Below are 21,677 nucleotides of genomic sequence, written 5' to 3' on the forward strand. Positions count from 1 at the left end.
ACGGTCGACTCATTCCGGTATGGTATACTCTCATGAAATCCTAGACCGCCATTTTCTGAGCCACAGAGGGAAGACAACGTCTCTGGAATCTTGATGCCAGAACATTTGGAAAATGAGTCGACGTGGCGTGAGAACTACTAGTAGCAGCCTGCTCTTGGGTCCTTGGAATGGACAGCTCCGAGACATCGTCGCAGGCCATTAGGGCAGGCACCAAGTATCCGGGTCACTATACCTGTGAGCATCCAGGCACCCGATTTCTGACGTGCGGCAGCAGATCCGTGACATGCGCCGAAGCGTGCAGATCGACCTGCGCCTGGAAAGCCGGCCGAGTAGGACTCTTCTTTGCTCGAATGAGGCTGAGTTTGGTATGGATTGATCATCTGCAGCCGCCACCAACATCATACTAAGTACCAAGCCTTGTCTTGCAGACAGACAACCGGGAGTTTTTCACAATATCCGTCTCCATGAAAACTTCTCGTCCAGTTGCCGAGTAACGGGAATCGTCTACAACCCCGTCGCTCACCGTTCCTGGTCCAGTCGATCGACGGGAAGCGCAAGTTTGGCGGGGTTCCTTTTTTTTTCCTTATTTACCGCCAGAGTCCAACCGTCCGACAGTCCAACACCCCACTTTTTTTCGACACCTCGTCACCTCCCACAAGCTCTCCTCCTCCTCCTCAATCCTGATCTCCTTTCTTTCTTCTCTCCGAATCCAAATCAATACCATTCTGAATTTGGGCTGTGTGCATCGCCTCTTTTCGTGTTCAAACGTCGCTCTCCTTTTCCCTTCATCACAACCCCACATCGTCACCATGGGTGCTCACTCCGCAACTTGGCAAGGTATGGGATCGAGGACCGCCATGATCCGACATGGGAGCTTGCTTTCGCTGACATCCTTTTCTCGTCACTCTATCCAGCATACGTCGACTCCAGGTAACTAATCACAAGCCCTCTCTACGATCCTCCTGCCCGGCTTTACCTTGCTGCGAGGTGGATGGCTCGGCTAGACAACGAACCAGCTCCGGTGCGCTAACCTGACCATCTCAACAGCCTCATGGGCTCGGGTCAGTTCCAGAAGGCCGGTGTTCTCGCCGCGGACTTCTCTGGTCTGGAAGCTGCTACTCCTGGCTTCGCTGTATGTGGCTCCTTATTTCCAGACTCTTGATTTTGGAGGATCCGCATCCTCCTCCAACAGGACACAGTGCGGGCAGTATACTAAGGCGGCACGCTTTCGATAGCTCTCCCAGGAGGACATCAACTCTCTGGCCTCGGCCTTCACTTCCAGCGACAACGCCTTCGCCAACGGTTTCTCCATTGCTGGGGAGAAGTACGTCTGCATCAAAGCCGATGAGCGCAGCTTGTATGGCAAGAAGGTATGCCCCGCGCCCGCCCGCTCCCCTGCTCCGTTCGGAGGAAAATCATCATCGACCCACTTGTACCGGAAAATGCCACCACCGGAAACGATAGCTGACCATGAACCCGACAACAAATAGGGCAAGGAGGGCGCCATTGTCGTCCGCGCCAGTGCCTGCACTATGATCGGAGTCCACGGTGCCACTGTCCAGACTACCAACGCCGCCACCGTTGTCGAGAACCTGATCGACTATATCAACGGCGCCAAATAAATCAGGGCATTTTACATCCCCTCAACAAGCTCTTCGAACCTGCATCACCTATCATGAGGTAGCATGTTTGTGACAATCATGGAAATAAAGGAGCCATTCGATTTTTTTTTCTTTCTCTGTCAAATCTTTCCCCCCCCCCCCCCCTCTCACATGGTACTTAGCCGCGCTGAAATATATCTTCTTTTTATTGACGTGAGAAGGGCCCCATGTTCGACATGATCCTCTGACCTCTCTTCCCAGTGTTTGTATGAATCCTCCGAGCCCTTTCTATAACTTCCCACGTCGCCGGCGGGTTCGTCACTAATATAATGAGTTGTCGACATTATGTAAATTTTCTGTCTCGATTGTGTACCCGGTATACGGCGCACTATACAAATACAATGCACAGTCCCATTACCACCAGGTGTTGGATTTGCTATTCCGTATTCAGTATCTGTACAATATGTACTTACGCACTGCCCGCCCACAACTGAGCCCCGACAGCTTTGCTGACGATCCAAAAAAAAGAAAGGAAAAGAAAAGTCATTAAAAATTATATCTTGGGGCATTGACGATTATCCTCACACTGCCCCGATAAAGAGTTCCATCGTCACATCTGCCAGACACATCGCTGTAGTGCGCCATGCGCCGGCCAACCAGTGGACACACTGCACCTGCGCCCAAAGTCTGGACAGGAAATCCCGCCGCATCATGACTCCGGTCTCGATCCGTGTGTCGCAAAAGAATCATATCTTTGTCTCATGTACAAGCATCATCATGCACCCACCATCAATCATACAGGCAGCTCGGCGTTACTCCGCCCACCAGCCAAAACCTCCAACCCACGACGGATATAGGGACCGATGATGGGGATATTGCCGGCAAATTGACCGATCGTCACGAGGAAGTCGCCGAACAGGATGAACAGTCCGTACAATTCGATGAGAAATCCCGTCAAGGGCCAGCGGAGGAGAATGAGGATGATGCCCGCGCAAAAGGCTGCAGTGCCCTTGAGTTTTTGAGGCCGTGTGAAGAAGACTATTGTCTTTTGAACGCCGATGATGAGAGTGAGACCGATGAGGAAGAGGATCTAGCCATCAGGAGAGAGAGAGTGGGTTAATTTGGTTTGCGCGGAGAGAACGAAGGAGGTGGTGGGGTCGCATACGTTGCCCATCGCAAGTCTAAAAAGAAGAAAGCAGTTAGATATCAAACTCGAATTGAGTGGAAGAATCCCCAATACATCAAATCATGCTGAAGGAGACATACAATGAACGGTCGAAGAACATGAGCACTCCTCCGAAAAGGAACAGGCCACCTAGACAAGATGCCAGGTGAGTTGTTTGGTACTCAGGATACATTAAGACGCCATAATTTTCATGAGATATTTCATACCGGCCGAGCAGAAGATCACACCGATCTCTATTCTTCAGGGTTAGCGTTGACCATGTTGCGATTATGTTTGCGCCTCCGTGCCTGGGGGGTGATGGCCATCCCACGAGAGAAAGTGACGCGGAAAAGAGAAATTCTTACTCTGATTTTCTGACAACCACATGCTAGGCATTTTGTTATTATATGCGACAAAGAACCCGCTATCTTTTTTGGGGACGGGATAAGTGTTGCGCAATCTCAAGAGTCAGTCGTATCCTGATGCGCCGAATGATCTGATCTCTGAACGAGTTCCGTAAACAGAAAACTGCAATCGGCCATTTTCTGCCCGAGCTCCACCGGGCGGTGAGTATTTGGTTTTAAGCCACGCCATGCGGGAACCCGATTTTACTTCCGTGCTTACTTTTGGCGGGAGCTCAAATTATCCCACAACGGGTTCGATGGATGATTGGATTCGGACTGGTCTCATTGGGTGTGGTCTTTACTGTGACAGTACAATGTGAAGCTGTCATGTTTGGATTCCATGGGAAATGTCCCATCACTGCCCAAACCCAAGGTCTAGACACTTGTCCGTCTCAGAGCCTGATGTTGCGACCGTGCGATTGCCCCTTGTCGCTCCTCCACACTCGGAGCTTCCCTGCTTTAATTTGCTATCCACCCACGCCGCGGCGACAGCTATCCTCGGATGCTGTAACTGACGTGCCTTTCCCCTGGTGCGTCGGTAATAGTCGGGTGTCTTTTTTGACACAAGGCGAAGAACAATATTTTCACGGTTACGAATAAGCCGGAGCGCTTTCTTGAGCCTGCCTTGAGAGAGGCAGGTGGGGTGGAAAGGGCTTGACTGTGTTGATCGGACATTTCTTGTAATTGTTGCCATTCTGGATGAGTACGCCATTGCGGTTAGCGTGATGTTTTGAACAATGATGTGGTTTCACCGAAATACCTTGCTTCTGCTGGCCATGGACCTGCCGAATACACTCCATTTCTACTTGTACCACGGGACCCTTCTTATTTCAGGACTGTGTGGGCTCCTCGAGCTTCAAGGTAGCTTTCAGGAACGCCCTGTGAGAGATTGCGAATGACACCGAAGATCTCCTTGTCGTGATAGCGCAGCCGCGTCTTGGGGTCGGTATATGGACCGGACAGACCGGTGATGTCGCAGTAATGACGCTTGTTGGCCGGATCAAGGGATGGCGCCGACTCGATATTTGTGTAAGTCACTGCCGGACCACTCGGGTACATAGCACGGGCGTTCTTCTCCAATACGAGTGTAGATAGATTCTGAGCAGCTTGCGCGATGTTGGGGTTCTTGCCAGAACCATCTGTTGGCGTTCGGGTGCCATCAGTGGGCACGACCCCCGTTGTAGCAGGTGTTGTGGCGCCGGAGTTGGTTTGAGTGGCTAACTGGGATGCTTCTTTGCGCGAAGTCTCTGAAATGATCGCCTTGACGTTCTTGTTGCGGCGCTGGGATGGCTTCCAGTGAGGGTTACGGAACGGTTTGGGGACAGCCGCAATGTCAAGCTGGCTCAGAAGGAGCTGATGGGCTTCATCGTCCTTGGTTGGGATCGCCGGTGCCATTTTTCAAGAAGATTCAGAGACTTGAATGCAGAGAGCTCTTGTGCGAAAAATGTCAACAGGAATAGAGTCCCTTCAAGGTTGGTTGCTGCCGCGAGCACTGGAGTTCCCTATATCAGCACGTGACTGAGGGAGTCACCCAAACAATCGGGGAAAGGCAAGTCGTCGCTTTACTCCATCAATAAGAGGTTCCACTCAACCCATCGACTCTTTTCCGCAAAATGGTATGTCGAAGTCTCCTTTCCTTATCCTGGAAGCTTTTTTGGTAGATTGGAAAACTAAGAGATCGTAGGAGAGTCCTCACGAGCATCAACAGGCCGTCCTGCTATCACGCATCATTACGAACGTTGTCAGTGGATCCGACCTCTGCCCGATCATGGGATCAAATCCAATTAAACTAAATTGCAACAGGAAAAACTGAACGAGGCCATCATGGTCATGAACAAAAGCCTACAGGTACATTATCAATGCGACAAGAGGATTCGACATAATTCACTGACAAGCTTATCCAGGAGGTCAACATTCAAAATATGAACGTGGAGCTGGTTGCGCAAATGTTCAAGAATTACCAGTCCAATGTCCTTTTCCATTTAGAAGGTATGTGCTTGATGTTAAATTAGAGCAAGTGGTCGAGGACGATCTTTAGAGAACTAATGTCCCGTCGCAGCAACGGAAAACCTGACGGATCCTTCTTGAGACAGTATGTCCTGGCCCTATTTGGACATTTACGAAGAAACGCAAGTCGAGATAAACCATTCACGATCAATCATTTCAATGCATACACATATCTTTACTTTTCTCAATAAATTCTGCGAGGTTTAAATTTCTTTTCTGTTTGATTGTGCATTCCATGGCACCGCCTTGTCTTCCTCCGCGTGTATTCGGCCGCTCGATTTCAGGTATATATTTCCGAGTAGATGTTTGGATCTCTAGGATTGACTTGACGCTGCGGCGGTTCACTTGGTCGGAGGAGACATCGCGGGCGGATAACTTATCGTTTGTCTTGGCGCGACCGCTCCGGCCCATCGGCCTACTTTGAAAATGGCGGAGTATTGATCGTTGATGCTTGCACATACCTTTGCCAACCTCGTTTCCAACCGGAAGGTCTCTTTCCCCCCTTCTTCCTCACCTTGCGACCGGTCCTGAAATGAATTGAACGTCGCGACGACCCTCATTTCTACTGCAACTTCTCTTCTCAAAAGCTTCCGGCTACGCAGCCAGCGTCGTGCACAATGACCATCACCTCTGTCCACACCCTCCTCCCCAGCCGCTTCTCTGCTGCTGTCACCGAAAAGCGTGCGGAAAAGCCTCCTCCAAAGACATATACCGTTCAGGACTTTCCTTTCAAGGGCTACAATCCCCCGCAGGCGGATGGATATGAGCGCAGCAAGGCGCACCCTGACACCAGCGCTATTGTGATTGATAATGGTACGTTTGCCGCTTTCTACACGCTCTTTTATGGCCAATGGGTCAGAAAAGAAACTAAATCTTGAGTTCTTTAGGCTCCCATCTTGTCAAGGCTGGCTGGTCCTTTGACCCAAACCCTCGATTTGTCCTCCCTCCGGTCATGAGCCGATACCGAGATCGCAAGCTCGGACGTCAAGCCCACTTCATCGGATACGATGCCTACGTGGATGCGACCACTCGCGGTCAACTCAAGAATGCCTTTGACGGCAATTCCAGCGTGGTCGGCAACTGGGATGTGATGGAAGGTGTGCTGGACTACATTTTTATCAAGCTTGGTGTTGATGGCGCCAACGGAGGCGTAGACCGACCTATCGTCATGACTGAACCGGTCGCCAACTTGGGATATCCAAGGAAAAGTAAGCTCACAATGTGCGCATTTTTTCTTGTGGAGTCAGTGCACTGACACGTTCTAGTGATGAACGAAATTCTGTTCGAATGCTACAATGCGCCTTCAGTGGCCTATGGCATAGATTCACTCTTTGCATACCGCTACAACAAAGGAACCGATGGTCTGATTGTCTCATCATCACACACATCCACCCATGTTATCCCGGTCCTCAATTCCAAGCCGCTGCTCTCTAATTCATCCCGCCTCAATTGGGGTGGAGTCCAAACAGCAGAGTACCTCATGAAGTTGCTTCGGCTGAAATATCCTACATTCCCAACGCGTGTGACGGAAAACCAGGTGGAAGAAATGGTGCACAAACATTGTTATGTTTCCCAGGACTATGATCGCGAATTGAGTGGGTACTTGGACTGGACTGGACTCGAGGATCGAGACCATGTCATCCAATACCCGTTCACCGAGCATGTTGTAGTTGAGAAGACAGAGGAGGAGCTGGCCCGAATCGCAGAGAGGAAAAAGGAGAGCGGTCGCCGGCTGCAGGAGCAAGCCGCCAAGATGCGATTGGAAAAGTTGGTCAAGAAAGAGCAGGAACTGGAATACTGGAAGGACCTGCAAGTGCGACTAGCCAATGAAACAAAGAAGGAAGTTCGCCGGGTCTTAGAAGCTGAAGACCTTAAGGATGAGGCGCACTTGGAACGGATGATCCGAGACCTGGAAAAGTCAATCAAGCGCTCCCGCAACCGTGACCTTGGTATTGAGGAAGAAGAGCAGCAGGAGGAGATGAGCTTCCATTTGCTCGATGTCCCCAATGAGGAACTTGATGAAGCTGGTCTGAAGGAGAAGCGACACCAGCAATTGATGAAATCCAACGTTGAGGCGAGAGCACGTGCCAAGGCTGAAAAGGAGCGAGAAAAGGCTCGTATCGAGGAGGAAGAGCGACTCGACCGGGAAAAGCGTGAAAATGACTTTGAGAACTGGATTGCCGAACGGCGTGTCAATCGACAGGTAAGTTTACCCTGTAGTTTTTGGCGACGGTTCGTTTTCTAAACACGTGTCCCAGAACCTGTTGCAAAAAATCAAAGATCGGGAACGCTTCAAGGCCGACCTTGGCAACCGAAAGTCTCTCGCCAGTCAGATGCGCATGAAGACTTTGGCCAACTTGGCTGCTGACGGTCCCAAGAAGCGACGTCGTGGCGGCGACGACGACGACTTTGGTGCAAATGACGAGGATTGGGGCGTCTACCGAACCGTTGCCAAAGACGAACAAAGCGACGATGAGGAAGAGGAAGATCTTGACGGCATGTTGAATAACGTTGAGAGGGAGCTGTTGGAGTACGACCCTGAGTTCACCGAGAATCACACCCTTGCCGCCCAGTCAGATTGGACCAAGAGTCTAATTCACGCGTTCCTTCGCGGGCCGTGGCCCTTTGACCCGGAGAGCCAGCGCGAGGCGCATCAGCTTCACTTGAACGTGGAGCGCATTCGCGTGCCCGAGGTAGTCTTTAAGCCGTCGATTGCGGGAGTTGACCAATCGGGCCTCATTGAGATCGTGGCTGATATTGTCAACCACCGTTTCTCAAACACCGAGGACCGCAATCGTCTCCTGAAGGATGTCTTTTTGACCGGCGGCAACACCATGTTTACCGGGTTCGACGAGCGCTTCCGACGAGAGCTCCGCGCTTGTTTGCCCGCCGAGGCCGAACTCGCCGTGCGCCGGGCTGCTGATCCCATCATGGATGCCTGGAAGGGTGCAGCCCAATGGGCCTCGGGATCTGACTTTGGCCGATCGGGAGTCAGTCGTCAGGAGTACATGGAGAAGGGAAGTGAATACTTGAAGGTGAGTCCCAATCAGTGATCCATTGACCTCATCACAAGCTTTGTTGATCTTTTTGCTAACATTGGGACTTTTCACAGGAACATGACCTGGGTAATGCGTGGTGAGCTTGGATATCTTGATATGGAAACTCAACGGTCAGGCGCAATGGAGTCGAGTCAAGCGGGATTGATAAATTTGCTTCAATGGGTAGAGAAATGCAGCACATTTCAACTGCAAGGGTTTCCTACACCCGAGTAAGATGGAAGTGGCTTTCTGTCAGAGTGATTCTGTCTAGTACCATTAATCAATGAGAGGGCCCCTGACCTCTGGTCAATCTGGCACACTCATTGTAAACATACCAAAGACCTAAACTGAACCATTGCAATCCCCTTGCTCCTTCCTCTCAATCAATGATATAGTCGGAGCAGTCCTGTCGTATCCGAAACCATGCAAAGCAGAACCTGATTCGTAAAACACCAACCTCAGACACAGCTATCACGTACTTTCAAGAAACCGTAGCTATAATTTGTAGCTTTGAAGTAACCACAAAGTCTCTCCTCTTTCCTCATCAAATGGATCGATCGGCCAAGGGAACCAAATGATGGTCAGTTAGGGCTCGTGAACAGCAGTGCAGAACCCGACATGAGAATAAAAATAGCGCTCTTTATAGTCCTAATGCCGGGCGTTCAGCGCTGGCGCAAGAGTAGCAAAACTCGAGTTAATTCACTGAAGGGTCCATGTGGTCCTCTTCTCTGAACTGCTTTCGAGAGTCTGCAGTCGTGCTTTCCCTTGTAATGGCCAATGTCAACGGGGATCATGCGACAGTTGTAGTATCCACTTGAACCTATCCCAAACTCTAATTGCCAAGATAGCTATTTTCTAGCATGATCTTTCACCTAGGTATCAATTTCGGCGTGTCGACGAAGATAGACCGTCATTAATTCTGCTGTATCTTTATACTTCTCCAGGACGCGTACTAGGAGAGCCCGAGCTATCAAAATGGCCAATGAAATATCCGTGATAGCGATAATTTAAAACCTTACAACTAACTTGATTCCCATCAGGTCATCCCTGATAACCAGCGAAGGACTGAAAACGGATGTAATGTAGTCTGTTTGGCTTTGAAGCAGCACTCTGCTGTTGATTGCCACTTCCTAGGTGGTCGAGGCTCGTGTGACATGCTCTCCAATTCAGTCATTTGACAGTTACCAGGGCCCATGACCGGTGGTTTGACCGTGAAGTAATGCAGGTGGATCGATCAACTCAGCGGCTCACAGGAAGTCTATTGGGCTCATAGAGTTGTTCCCGCCTGTATCCGTGATAGGACTCATGCCATTTTAGCTTCCTAACGCCCCGTCATTGAAGGGACCTTCCGTGGCGTGCTGAACTATACGAGGATCCACTATCGATTATCATAGCGATTTCGATCATGTTCCATGTATAGTTGAAGAGAGTATGTGTTGAGGTTGCTGATAGCAAGGGAGTGCCAATTAGTCTTACATTTACGCTGACAGACTATCTGCCAATCTCATGCATTGCGGTTAGGAATGTAGGACTGACGTATGTTCCTTGTCTGTCTGTTGAATATTGTGAGACTACCTAGGCAGGTCTTGTGGCTTGCGCACTCAGACGACTAGATGGGTTTGCCTCCTATCCTGAGATGACCGGCCAGTAGGACAAAGGTCAATGGATGTTCCACCATAAGTTAGCACCTTCAATTGAACTTGCTGTTTATGCCTTGCAAAATAACAATCACCAAAAAGGGGGCATTGGAATACTAATATTGCATCGGCCTTGAGCTACAGAATCGTCTGTACCTGTCAGTCTAGGACTAAACACTGGATATGCAACAGGTAGAAGAAGACCTGACAGAGCTTTACCAATAATCTCCGACCCAGTGGACCACGGCATGATGTGCGACTACAAACTCCGATGCCTCTGCTGTGTACACCTTACACTTTCTCCTGCACCACTGACTTTATTTCGGAGCAATCATGACGCATATAGAGGAAAGCACGTACCATTCACCCCCTGATTGTATCCTGTCCTGCCGAGTTTCTGATCCTGGCTATCGGACTATGCTCCCTGATCGAGACTGGTCACGCGCGACGTCCTGGCCCTGTGTGTTTTTTTATCATGGTTCTGGCAATGAGGCCAACCGCGCCATAATTTCCAACGTGCTTTTCAAGAGGTAGTATCCACAGGGTTGTTATTGTAGAGCAGAGTATTGAATCGTCTCAAGATATAAAGTCTATGATCCTTCTCTTCGACTCTAAGACTCAAAATTAATCACCCGAGGAGCAAAACCTTCTGCTTTAGTCTCCATCTTCTGCTCTCTCTGCCTGTGCCAGGGCCCCTCGCTGCGAACCCGTGGAAACAGCCGCTTCATAGTACCTCCCAGCTTGAGTCCTACACAATACCTTCACTTTTCTTGGAAAAACTTACAACATAAAAAATGAACAGAATGTTTGCGACCAGATTTTTTAGACCGCTTCAATTGTTCACTCGCATCATGCAATGGTTCAGTGTGGTCATTGTCATGGGCATCACCTCATACTTTATCCATGCCGGATCTCATAATATGCAACTCATATACGAGGAGGTCATTGTAAGTTGTCATTTGCCTGGATTCTGTATCAAAAGATGCAATTTTTTCTTCAAAGAATCACTCTGCTAATCAAGAGACCTTCAAAGCTGTTTTGTCGTCTGTCCTCTTCCTCCCTGCCTTCTTCTCACCTTTTTTGCCCAACAAGCTCAGCAAAGGCGTCTTGATGATTGATATCATCTTCTCATACCTGTTCGTATCCCCGCGTGACTTGAATTTCCACTCTACCATTCTTATAATATTCTTCTCAACTAACCCACTGCTTCATTCTCTAGCTGGTTGACCGCATTTATTTTTGCTGCTCAAGACTACAGCCGAAATTCATGCTACTTGAGCTCTCCTCCTGGGTTCTCTTGTCGCAAAAAGTACGCCAACCAGGCCTTTATCTTCCTAGCCTTGTAGGTTCACGATAACTCTGATGTCCAGGATATATTGACAGAGACCCTGTACCTAACTCTCTACTAGTATTTTCACCTTTTTTGGGATGTTTGTCGAAGTAGCCGGTCTGTGGGCTTATCGCAGGGAAAACTCACACAGGGGCACCGTTCATGAGAAGCGTGCTCCTCATACCCCATTGGATGGTGCCGCGGAGACTAATGCTCCCACTGGTACTGTCTAAGCGGAAATAGAGGGGTAGATTGCAGTTTCTAAGTGGACTGCCCTGTCTGTTTGGAAAGTTGAAGTCTGGTTGGACCGGTTGTGTTGGCAATTAAACCTACAGGTGTGCGTTTTTTGGCATGAGGGAACTCAACATGCTTGGGGATATATGTGGACAGGATCTGGATTAGGAATTGTAAGCATCCATTGGCCAGGGCTGAGTAACGTCTCTCTCAAAGTCCTGCGCTCACTCATCTCCCCGAATAACAATGTACTTTTACAATGGTGAGCTCGGTAGATCCGTTCCACTCATCAACAGTAGTAATCTTCAGAACAGGTTCAAGCCTTTTTCAGGGAACCCTAATTCATGATTATTGACTTGTTGTTTGAAGAGGGGGGTATAATTCACTTGCCAAAGACGCAAGTAGGGGTTGCCCACTTCGACCCCTAATATGCTATGGGGCATTTGACATATTAATGTGAAGCTGCCACTCAGAAAAAGTGGACTTTTTTCCTTTTCTTCCGAGACTCTGCAGAATCAGAACGTGCAGCATGACCCGGTGCAGAAACGAAAACGCGACACCCCAACGTTTTAGTGCCGCAATTCATCCCGTACACCTTACCATATTCGGACGCTGAGCTCCGCAAGATGCCTCGAATCGGGGTTGCGGGGACCCCGGATACAGAAGGTTGACTTTGCGTGTGGGCACAGCTGCACCTCTCATCTTCAGAGAACATATTGAGGGACGCCGGCATTCTGAGATCCGCTCGTCCATTGTGGCGCTGAGGATATTGGGTCTCCGTAATTTCTGCTTACAGGTCACTTTAGTTAGTCCACCAATTGTGCAGAAGAGCAAGATTCAGTGTCCCGCGAGGGTCCCATGGCTGCGGGTCTTCTTAAGAAAACGAAATTCTCGCTACGAAGAATGCCCGGGGGTTTTCAGCTTAGTGTTGACACTTGATTTTCGAGCATAATAAGCGTTCTGGGGCCGAGCTCAAGTTTCTTCTCGCCTCAAGTCAAGATGAAGTTCCTGTGGGCCTCTCCGCTCGCGATAGGGGTTGCTGCAGCGCAAGCTGCCGCGTGGGCACAGTGCGGTGGCACAGGGTATACTGGCGCCACCACTTGCACCTCTGGCTACTCGTGCGTCTTTGTCAATGCGTGGTACTCTCAGTGCCAGCCGGGTGGTGGCAGTGGATCGGGAACGACCTTGACAACGACCACATCCAGGGCATCTTCCACTGCCACCTCCACTCAGTCTTCTGGCTCCAGTCCTACGCTGAGCCCTGGAGTGGCTCGCTATCTTGGTCGCGTCAACCCGGCAACTAAGGAACTGACATGGCCTGGAACTGGTGTGGCCTTTACGTTTACTGGGAAATCCGCCAGCATAGGCCTGTCCTCAGTCACCGGCGACAACAGCGTTGACTTGATAGTCGATGGCGGTGCTCCCGTCGTCATCTCCAATTTGACCGGAAATTCAATTTCCACGCCTGCTGGACTGAGTCAAGGAACTCATACGGTCGAGATCCGGAAACGTTCAGAGGCTTACTTTGGTTCAATCGTGATTGGCGAGATTACGACGGATGGAAAGTTCGGAGTGAATCCCGTCCCTGCCAAGAAGATCGAAATCATCGGCGACTCCATCACCGTTGGGTATGGTCTCGATGGCGTCAATCCGTGTCCCAACACGGCAGCGGTCGAAGATAATCCCAAGACCTATGAGGCTGTCGCGGCGAACTCACTGGGAGCCGACTACCGCGTCGTGGCCTGGAGTGGCAAGGGACTGGTGCGGAACATTGCGACTGGCACAACCGATACAAGCCCTCTGATGCCCGAGCTCTACACTCGCTATGGCGCCAATGATGCCGACAACAGCTACCCCTTCTCGTCGGACTGGACGCCGGATGCTGTGGTCATCAATCTCGGCACGAATGATTTCAGTTATCTGGCGTATGATGCCTCGGGGCAGTCGTACAAGGCACGCTCCCCGATCAACGCGACCACCTTTACCGACGGAATGGTCGACTTTGTCCGCAGTATTCAGACGCACTATCCTCGCGCCAAGTTCTTCCTGCTCACTTCTCCCATGTTGAGTGACTACTTCCCCACGGCTGCAGACGCGCAGCATACCACGCAGAAGACGGCGCTTCAGTCTGCAATTTCGCAGCTCGGATCCAATGCCTACCTGGTCGATTGGCCCACACAGGGTTCGGATGTCGGTTGTGACTATCACCCCAACGCTTCCACTCACGCTGCAGGGGCAGCCATCCTTGTCTCTGCGATCCGCTCCGCTCTGGGGTGGTGATGATGAAACTTCTGGAGACAGGTTGAATCAGAATCAATCATCACATTTGGTGCTTGTCCACAGCAAGACCTCGTTAACTCTGGTCTAGAATGCAGATGCTGTGAATCTTGCTGTGAATATAATTTAGAGCACTGCTGATAGAAAAACTTGATTTTGGACCCCTCGTCGAGGCTCATTCAAATTAAACCCGCGACGTGTGGCACCAATGATGATTTTTTGGCCCTCAGAGAATCACTGTGTATTACGCCCTCAAGCGCGTCATAACCCAAGGACGCTTGCTGACATGATATGGGACCTGTACATCGTGATTGAATCAGTCAATGAACATAGGGCGATATGAAATAGTGAGCGAGGACGACGTGTATCAGGGCGTAGAATCCGCATTGCAATAGCCCTGGGTGCTGCAGATAGGATGACTGGCATGAAATAACGCAATTTTTCGCGCCAACCACAAAGATGAAAATCAGTATAGTCAAGGATCTTCATTAGACCCCGACTAGTTTGGGTCGGTCTGCTGAGGAACAGAAAAAGTCCTCTCCCCACCCGTTTGCATATGCAAGGATTGAGCCACAAGAGGACCAGATCATCCTCAAGTATCCTCCGAGTCATATTGTCAAGCCCCTCTGTGACAGGAAGGGCGAGCTTGTTAATTATATTGCGCTTGCACGGTGAATGGGGTACGTAACCGGACTTAGATCCACACCCGTGGTGATCACATAGGCCGGCAAGTCCGAGGATAATACCCCATTTCAGAAGAGCAGGTCAATGATGGGCCAACAGGCGACACTACTGTAGAAGTGGAAAGTTGCAGAAATGCAAAAGTGCAGCTGCAGGATGCGGATGGCACTTAGCGATGCGGGGGAGCGCGGAATCACGGGCAGGGATTTGCATCGACGAGGTGACGCTGCTGTGTCGGTCCAGCCTCTCGTGTCTGCCCAAAACAAACCCTTCGTGTCATTTTGGGCATAGCTGGAAGAAAAGGGTATCGATGTCGGCTCAAGGGAAATGTGTTGGTTGGAATCTATAGGCCCGAATTCCAGAATCCACATCTCTTGCCCTCTACATACAGAGACATCGACTGAGATCTACCCTAGAGGGGACGCAGATCACACTAAATGAAGTTCGCTATCGAGAAGGCTCGCGCAATCAACAAGCGGGAGACTTGGACGAATGAGGCAAGATTGAGGAATTGATCTCATTTGCAAGTCTATTGACCCACAAAGGGCGGTCTATAGCACCGAGAACATCACCTACTATACAAAGGTAGCAGATCCCGTATGATTCATCAAAAAAGAAGACGCTCAAAAATGTAAACACACACACACATAAGAGTCCGCTGGAGGATGCATCTAATGGACGAGAGGCAATGGAAACATAGTATGAGAAAAAAACCCAAATGAAGTGGGATGAAAACTCTACTCGGCAAGCGACATGCATCAACGCCGATATCCAAGCAAAGAAAAAAAAGGTCCCAAGTTTGTGCCCTGGTTGCAAGCATGATCAAACCTTTGATAGCGCGGGTCATCATCAGCACATGGGCACTGAGGAGCATCCGGATTAAATACTGGCACGCCGAGGGGCCATGGTACGTTGCAGCTTTCGCTTTTCCTCTGTTTCTTCGGGAATGGGAAGAGAGCCTTCATTCTTGAGACGATCGAGGAACTCCTTGCCGTATTTGTATCCAACTTGATAAATTTCATCAAACTTGCCGAACTCAAGCGTCCCGTACGGGTCAATAGGCGGCCGCATGTACAGACAGCCAGAAGTGGCTTTTGCTCGTTCCAGGTTGTCGATGGAAGAAACATACGCCAGACGAGCTTGAATTTCAGACAAAGTCGGTGGGTTAGGAATCGAGGAGAAAGGATTCCAGCGGTTCAGCATGGACCAAAAGCCAGACAGCGAGTCCCCATAGCCCTGTGGGGTGTTGTCGTCGATGGAACCCACATCCACGGCAAAGATCACATCTGCCCCGAGGCCCTTCATGTGCGCGACCGTAAGATTGTCAATGTACCCACCGTCGAGCAGCATACTGCCTTCATCGCAGATGGGAGGGATCAGACCAGCGAGAGACATGGAGGCACGAACGTAGCGCCAGACATAGCCGGATGAGTGATACTCGGCCCGAGAACGACTGATGTTGGTTGTGTTGCAGTAGAACTCAAGCCAAAAGTCCTCGATTTGGCTATCACCAAATGTTTTGAAGATTCCCCGATTGAACTCGTGGCCAGTTGTGTATGAGACGGTGGGGTACGTCAAATCCAGCGCGAATCGCCACATGCTGCCCATACGACCAGAGAATTTTTTGGCACGACCATACATGGGCACCACGTCTGCATCTCTCGCATACAGCGCTCCGATGAATGAGCCAATGGAGGTTCCACCGACAATGTCAACGGGAATACCCGCCTCCTCGAGAGCCTTGATCACGCCGACATGGGCAATTCCTCGAGCACCGCCACCACCGAGCACAAGGCCAACCGCCTTACCGCAGAGTCGTCGGGCAAGTCGATGGAAGTCACCCTTGAAGGGCGTCTGAGGTGAATACAACGGGGTTTGTTGAATTCTTCGAGAGGTATACTTTTGGATTTCAGCCTGCAGGATCTGGACGCGTTGTTTCAAGACGGTGCCAAACTTCTTGGCCTGCGGATGAGATGGTTCGGCGGTGAGACGGAACTCCATTTGAATATGATGGTGACCCCCGTTGATCCATACCCGATTCTTCAACCAGCTCCTGGTCAAACCCGGTGCACAATAACGGTCAGAATGCAGCAAAACGAGTTCCTTGCGCGCAGTTGTCTTCATGCCCAACAGGAATCGCTCATATTCACCAATTGCAGGTGAAGACTCCGCCAAACCAACCAGGAGAATCGTGTCTGCCTGCGAGATGCAGGTCTGTGTCCATGGCGAGTTGACATTGGTATCAGCAACGTAGAGTACAAGCCCGTATTTCTCCTCCAAGTCGGCAAGATACTGAGAAAGCTTCAGTTTGCCCATTTTACTGAATGCGTGACGACCCAGGTGGTTTAAGATGGCGGCTTGGTTGAGGGAGGTCACACCTCGAGTGACACCGATTTGGTGCAGCGCATGGAGTAGTCTGTGCCCAAACTCGACGACCGGCACTCCCGCAGTAACTGGCAGGATTGCAACTGTGCGCAAGTTGACCGTTGAGGTTGCTGTCTGCACACCACTGGTTTGGCTCATTTCGACACCCTTTTCGGACAGAGGATGCTCGACCAGATCACGCATACGCTGTGCAATCAACTTTGAAATTTGGATGGTGATTCCGGGGTGCTCTTGAGCAAGGCTGTTGAACAAGGAACGGGGGAATTTCGCCAACTCAGTGGCTCGGATGGCATGAAGTGTCGCCGGTCGTGTCGATTCGGTCATGACTTCGAGTTCACCTACACTCTCACCTTGACCATATTCGCCGATGACCGTCATCTTGCCCTTGGGGCCTTCAAGTACGGATCTGAGTCTGCCATTGAGGACGAGGTAGATGGCATCACTTTCATCTCCCTGGTGATAGATCACCTGGCCCGCGTTGACTTGCACCCATTCGAGTGCAAAATCAATGTGCAGCAGTAAACGCGGCAAGAGGCTAGTGAGTCTTTTGCCTAGCGTCAACAGAGCGATGGGATATCTATCGGCAATTCTTTCCAGAGAAGCTCGCGGAAGGAATCCCACGTAGACGTCGGTTTTCGCAACGACGTCAGTGTAAGAGCGGTAAGAGGCGAGGCCACCAACATAGCCTTGGATCCCACCGGGTTTGATCAGATACAGCGACTTGCGGGACAGAGATTTCCGCCGTGGGTCACCAGAGATATTGGATGCCGCCACGCGGCTAGAGGCCGTCGTGGTTCGTTTCAAGTTCGGGAAAAGCTCCTCCTGGACATGGGCGATTGGTCCCTCCGTGGGCCGAGAAGATCCCACAAGGTCGTCACCCCGCTCGTTCACTGGAACACCAACATCCAAAAATCCATCGATAACGTAGTACAGCCCGGGATGACGCTCTCCCTGCTCCACCAGAACTGAGCCTTGCGGGAAATACACAATTTCAATGTCGTGGCGGAGATCCTCACGCAAATTGACCACAGGCGACGTCCCACCTGCACTCGTTACCGACATGGACATCATGGAGTCGGTTTCGCCATCCCCGGAACCCTCGTATGGGTCGATGAATCCAAACGCATTCGAAAACACCGCCTTTTGGCGCCGTGAATCATACGTCAAGAGACGAGGCGACGCGTCGCCGGAGTTTGGGTTGCCTTTGCGCAAGACGTCGCCGGTGCTCTCGGTCAGACCAATCGCCTTCATCATGCAGTCTAAGATTGAATCACGGAATATAGCGTCCTCGTCGATTGAGTCTTGGCGGTGGAAGGTCGCCGGGCGAACGTCCTTGCCAGCTGCCTGGAACAGAGGACGCTCCCTTTCTGTGAGAGGGCTTTGTAGTTGTGGGTTCATGTGATCGCCACGCGGCCCGAATCGAGAAAGCTGAATGGTCGAGAGCAGGTCTCCAGGGCTGACGCCTGTCACATCTCGATCGACGAACGAAGGGAGTCGTTTGTGCGGCGTCAGTGCCATGGGACGGCTGTTGCCAGCCATACGGGCCTGCAGAACAGCTTCCTTCCTGAGCGAGCTGCTGGACCGGCGTCTACGGCCAATTGATGGATTGTGCAGCGCAATACCCTTGCAGACTTCTTCGTGTCCCAGACGATCTCGCTCTCGGGTAAACTTCTCCTTGAGACGATCCAGCGCGCTTCCTCGAAGATCGTTGGGCAGATCCCACGTGGTAAACTTGGCAACCTGGCGCTCGATCCCTAACACGTCAGAAGTCAAGCCCAGATACGAGTGAGCAGTTGCAAAGGTCACGCGTTGTAGACGGGTCAGAATGACCTGAACAATGTGCGCAGTTGCTCTGGGGTAAACTCGTGTCAGACGGCGAAATGCGCTCGCGGGGATGATAGCTATTGTTGTATCAACCGTTGCTCGAGCGACAATGTCCGGATGCACCGATTTGCGACGCTTTCCTGCTGGCCGGCTGGCTTTCGATTGCGATGTCTGATTGCGCAGGCCATGGCTTTCGCCAAGATGAAGGGGAGGAACCGCCGGCAGTCCATCCCCAGGACCATGAATCGGAGTTCGGGGCTCACTCGAGTTCTCCATGACTGACTGATGACTACCCATCATGCCCACCCTGGGACTAACCGGAACTGAGTCGGCGCGGAAATGGCTCGAGTCTGACTGGCTTGAGGTGGAGCGTCGGGTTTCGTCGAGCTGGATATCTTCAGTGAAGAGAGACAGAATAGAAAATAGTGACGACATGGCAGCACCGTTCTTCACCTCCGTCAGCAATTGATAGCCCTGCCGGCCATGCAGATGTGTATCCTCCTCATCCGAGGTCGCTTCCTCATCGAGTTGCAGACTCTCCTCCGAGGCACTCGCCGCAGTCTGCCTCGGCCGGGTGGATTTGACAAATATCTGCACCAGCCCATCGACCACCAAGCAGAAGCCTTTTTCTTCTTCCAGCATCAACGTCTCTCCGGCGATCAGCTTCCTGGTCTGCATGGTCCGCGTCAACTCATGGAAGACGGGGCGCTCGAGGTAACCAAATACTTTAATCGCACTGAGGAATTCATCGAGATAATTTGCGAGACCTGGCTTCGAATCCCCTTCCTGCACGTCTGGAAACAAATCGATCTGTGCTTCCTTCCGGGGAGGCTCTGGGGGAAGACGGCTGTACATGTTCAAAAATCGATATCGAATGAACCAGCTCACCGTCGATACCAGGGCGAGGATGATCAGCATTCTGAGAAACACGGGGTTATATTAGCTCTATATTCCCGGAATGGACGCAATTGCCGCTTGGCGGGTCGACCCGAGAGGTTAACAACGCAGGATATCAACTCACAGCGTAGTGAAATTCATGGTGAAGGTTAAACTCATGGAAAAGAGCGTAAAGAGCCATGTGGGCAGCACTATCGTGGTGAAGGTGATGAGCCAGTATAAGCCCCGTGGAATAACCTGGAAGATGAAGTTGAACAACCAAGTGATCCACCCCGCCATGGTTAAGGGTAGTGGTGGGATGATTGGCGGGGGGTGAGTGGACACCACAGCGGACAGAGCGGTGGTAAGAGCAGAAGCACCGGGGGTGGAGGTGACCGTGACCGACGCAGCTGGCGCGAGGGAAGAAGACAAAGCAGACGAAGAGATGGAAGTTGAAAGAGCGACAGCAACAGTGGAAAGGCTTGGGTTCACCGAGGCGGCTGCAGCTGCAGCTGCAGCCGCCGGTATTAACGTGAGGGCCAGGGACGGACCCAGGGATGGGGCCAGGCCGCCGATGGCCATGCTTTGGGTTGGCCTGAAAGGGGCGTTACGCAGGCTTAATGTGGTTACGCTGGGACCCAGGCTCCGCTTCCTACTTTTTGTTTGCACATGGCCGACGTCAGTCCCAACTTTAAAATGGCCGGCACGCTGGTCGCCGAGCGGACGCCAGAGTCGTGGAGAGCGACAAACGGGCAACTCGCGTTCGCGGCAGTGGACGAGGAATGTTTGAGCGACGTCAAAATAGAACGGGGCGGAACCTTGGAACACCGAGTCCACCAAGAAGAAGGAAAGGTTCAGGTGAGAGAGTGAGAGAGAGCTTTTCCAAGTACTGGGAACATCGGAAAACCGGATGATTGCACGGAGCCGAGGTCAAGGCGGTGGTGCAGGTTACAGATGGGCAGATTCATGGTTTGACATCCGCCTGGCTTGGCACTTGGGCTGTTAGCGTGGCCGATCACGAGGTTCTGGGCGGCAGACTGGCGACTACTGTACATCCATGACAGCCGGTGGAAGAGACCTGGCGCATATTGTTATCGTGCAACGATATTTCACAACATGAGCATATATTGATACTGTGAGACTGCAAGTCGTCAAGGTATTTTAAACGAGCTTGGCACATGATACCGTGTCGGCGTCTTGGGAGCCCACTGATTAGTCCAGTTGAAGTACGACCACCGGCATGTGTCCCCCACATGCTTTTCAGTCCATCTGCGACGGGACGATCCCCGAGAACTTAAGCATGTCCCCTACCAGACAGTGGACAAACCGGGATAGCGTCCTAGGATGTGCCTTACCACCACCTCTACGAGTACAAACCTTGATAGTATATACAGGAATATATGCAACCGTCTCAGAGCTGCAGACCAATAGATAGTGTTGCTCCAAACATGCACTTAAATCTCTCATCTCCTTGGGACCCGAGAAATTATTTCTTGAGACTGCTGGGCTCCCAGCCTGACAACTCTGGGCAGGACGAACAGTTGCTCCGTCAGTCGAAACGTGCCCCGACGGGCTGGCTACCGAGAGCCGGTGGACTCGGTGGAAGGTTCCGGACGCATCGAGCGGCCTTGAGACTTGCAGAGAGTACCCACCTGGACCACAGCATGTCCAGGAAGTGATCATCTCTTTGATTTCATTTCTTTGATTCCAATTTTCAAGTCCTTCAAGCTCTGCGATTAGACAGAGGCAGAGGTTACTGGACATTAAAAGATGGCATTCCTCGCCATGGTTTCCAGCACTCACTGTACGTACAGTAACTAGTGGTGCGTGCTATACAGGGACCCAGTCACTTGACACCTTGCTGAGCCAATGGAAATTCCAGCACTTACCTATGTAGTCAATAAATTCCAGACCATTCCACAAGAAAAAAGAGGTTTCGGTATATATATATATTGGACGTTCACATTGATGACATCTATGGCACCGCACGTAAGTGCCAGCCCGGTGTCCGGCATTCGTGGACCAACTCAAGCTCATTAAATCTACCACACCAGGTACAGTTGACCAAAACTACCTAGTTGTGCCAGCCTCGCCTCCTATCCACCTACTACCAAACGCTGGAGTATTCCAGGAATACCGAACATATGGGAAGTATTTAGGTTTAGACTTGGGGGACTCAAGAAGGATTTGAATGAAGCTCTCGAGGTTCATTTTCATG

General features: G+C 51.1%; 9 protein-coding genes across 9 annotated transcripts; 5 read left to right on the forward strand and 4 right to left on the reverse strand.

The window, feature by feature from the left end:
• Positions 1 to 809: 809 nt before the first annotated feature.
• Positions 810 to 1,622, forward strand: POX_g09323 (Profilin-2; the record flags this gene model as incomplete). The annotated part of the gene is made up of 5 exons (XM_050118079.1): positions 810 to 837; positions 915 to 930; positions 1,048 to 1,132; positions 1,236 to 1,370; positions 1,491 to 1,622. 5 exons carry the CDS (start codon positions 810 to 812, stop codon positions 1,620 to 1,622), a joined length of 396 nt encoding a protein of 131 aa, XP_049966223.1.
• Positions 1,623 to 2,394: 772 nt separating this feature from the next.
• POX_g09324 (Protein transport protein GOT1) lies at positions 2,395 to 2,775 on the reverse strand (the record flags this gene model as incomplete). Its single annotated transcript, XM_050118080.1, has 2 exons — positions 2,395 to 2,691; positions 2,767 to 2,775. 2 exons carry the CDS (start codon positions 2,773 to 2,775, stop codon positions 2,395 to 2,397), a joined length of 306 nt encoding a protein of 101 aa, XP_049966224.1.
• A 750-nt stretch (positions 2,776 to 3,525) lies between these two features.
• POX_g09325 (uncharacterized protein) lies at positions 3,526 to 3,882 on the reverse strand (the record flags this gene model as incomplete). The annotated part of the gene is made up of 1 exon (XM_050118081.1): positions 3,526 to 3,882. One exon carries the CDS (start codon positions 3,880 to 3,882, stop codon positions 3,526 to 3,528), a length of 357 nt encoding a protein of 118 aa, XP_049966225.1.
• A 113-nt stretch (positions 3,883 to 3,995) lies between these two features.
• POX_g09326 (Chromatin-remodeling complex subunit ies6) lies at positions 3,996 to 4,565 on the reverse strand (the record flags this gene model as incomplete). Its single annotated transcript, XM_050118082.1, has 1 exon — positions 3,996 to 4,565. The coding sequence occupies one exon, from the start codon at positions 4,563 to 4,565 to the stop codon at positions 3,996 to 3,998; it is 570 nt and encodes a 189-aa protein (XP_049966226.1).
• A 218-nt stretch (positions 4,566 to 4,783) lies between these two features.
• On the forward strand, positions 4,784 to 5,258 carry POX_g09327 (DASH complex subunit dad4; the record flags this gene model as incomplete). Its single annotated transcript, XM_050118083.1, has 5 exons — positions 4,784 to 4,786; positions 4,855 to 4,911; positions 4,974 to 5,018; positions 5,075 to 5,159; positions 5,230 to 5,258. 5 exons carry the CDS (start codon positions 4,784 to 4,786, stop codon positions 5,256 to 5,258), a joined length of 219 nt encoding a protein of 72 aa, XP_049966227.1.
• A 536-nt stretch (positions 5,259 to 5,794) lies between these two features.
• On the forward strand, positions 5,795 to 8,316 carry POX_g09328 (Actin-like protein arp5; the record flags this gene model as incomplete). The annotated part of the gene is made up of 5 exons (XM_050118084.1): positions 5,795 to 5,990; positions 6,065 to 6,385; positions 6,443 to 7,380; positions 7,436 to 8,212; positions 8,290 to 8,316. The coding sequence occupies 5 exons, from the start codon at positions 5,795 to 5,797 to the stop codon at positions 8,314 to 8,316; spliced, it is 2,259 nt and encodes a 752-aa protein (XP_049966228.1).
• Positions 8,317 to 10,703: 2,387 nt separating this feature from the next.
• POX_g09329 (uncharacterized protein) lies at positions 10,704 to 11,415 on the forward strand (the record flags this gene model as incomplete). The annotated part of the gene is made up of 4 exons (XM_050118085.1): positions 10,704 to 10,799; positions 10,876 to 10,988; positions 11,072 to 11,194; positions 11,262 to 11,415. 4 exons carry the CDS (start codon positions 10,704 to 10,706, stop codon positions 11,413 to 11,415), a joined length of 486 nt encoding a protein of 161 aa, XP_049966229.1.
• A 1,000-nt stretch (positions 11,416 to 12,415) lies between these two features.
• Positions 12,416 to 13,696, forward strand: POX_g09330 (uncharacterized protein; the record flags this gene model as incomplete). Its single annotated transcript, XM_050118086.1, has 1 exon — positions 12,416 to 13,696. The coding sequence occupies one exon, from the start codon at positions 12,416 to 12,418 to the stop codon at positions 13,694 to 13,696; it is 1,281 nt and encodes a 426-aa protein (XP_049966230.1).
• Positions 13,697 to 15,253: 1,557 nt separating this feature from the next.
• POX_g09331 (Lysophospholipase nte1) lies at positions 15,254 to 20,041 on the reverse strand (the record flags this gene model as incomplete). The annotated part of the gene is made up of 2 exons (XM_050118087.1): positions 15,254 to 19,502; positions 19,605 to 20,041. The coding sequence occupies 2 exons, from the start codon at positions 20,039 to 20,041 to the stop codon at positions 15,254 to 15,256; spliced, it is 4,686 nt and encodes a 1,561-aa protein (XP_049966231.1).
• Positions 20,042 to 21,677: the final 1,636 nt, after the last annotated feature.

The sequence above is a fragment of the Penicillium oxalicum genome, chromosome VII (genome assembly GCF_001723175.1).
Source record: "Penicillium oxalicum strain HP7-1 chromosome VII, whole genome shotgun sequence".
Taxonomy (NCBI): Eukaryota; Fungi; Ascomycota; class Eurotiomycetes; order Eurotiales; family Aspergillaceae; genus Penicillium; species Penicillium oxalicum.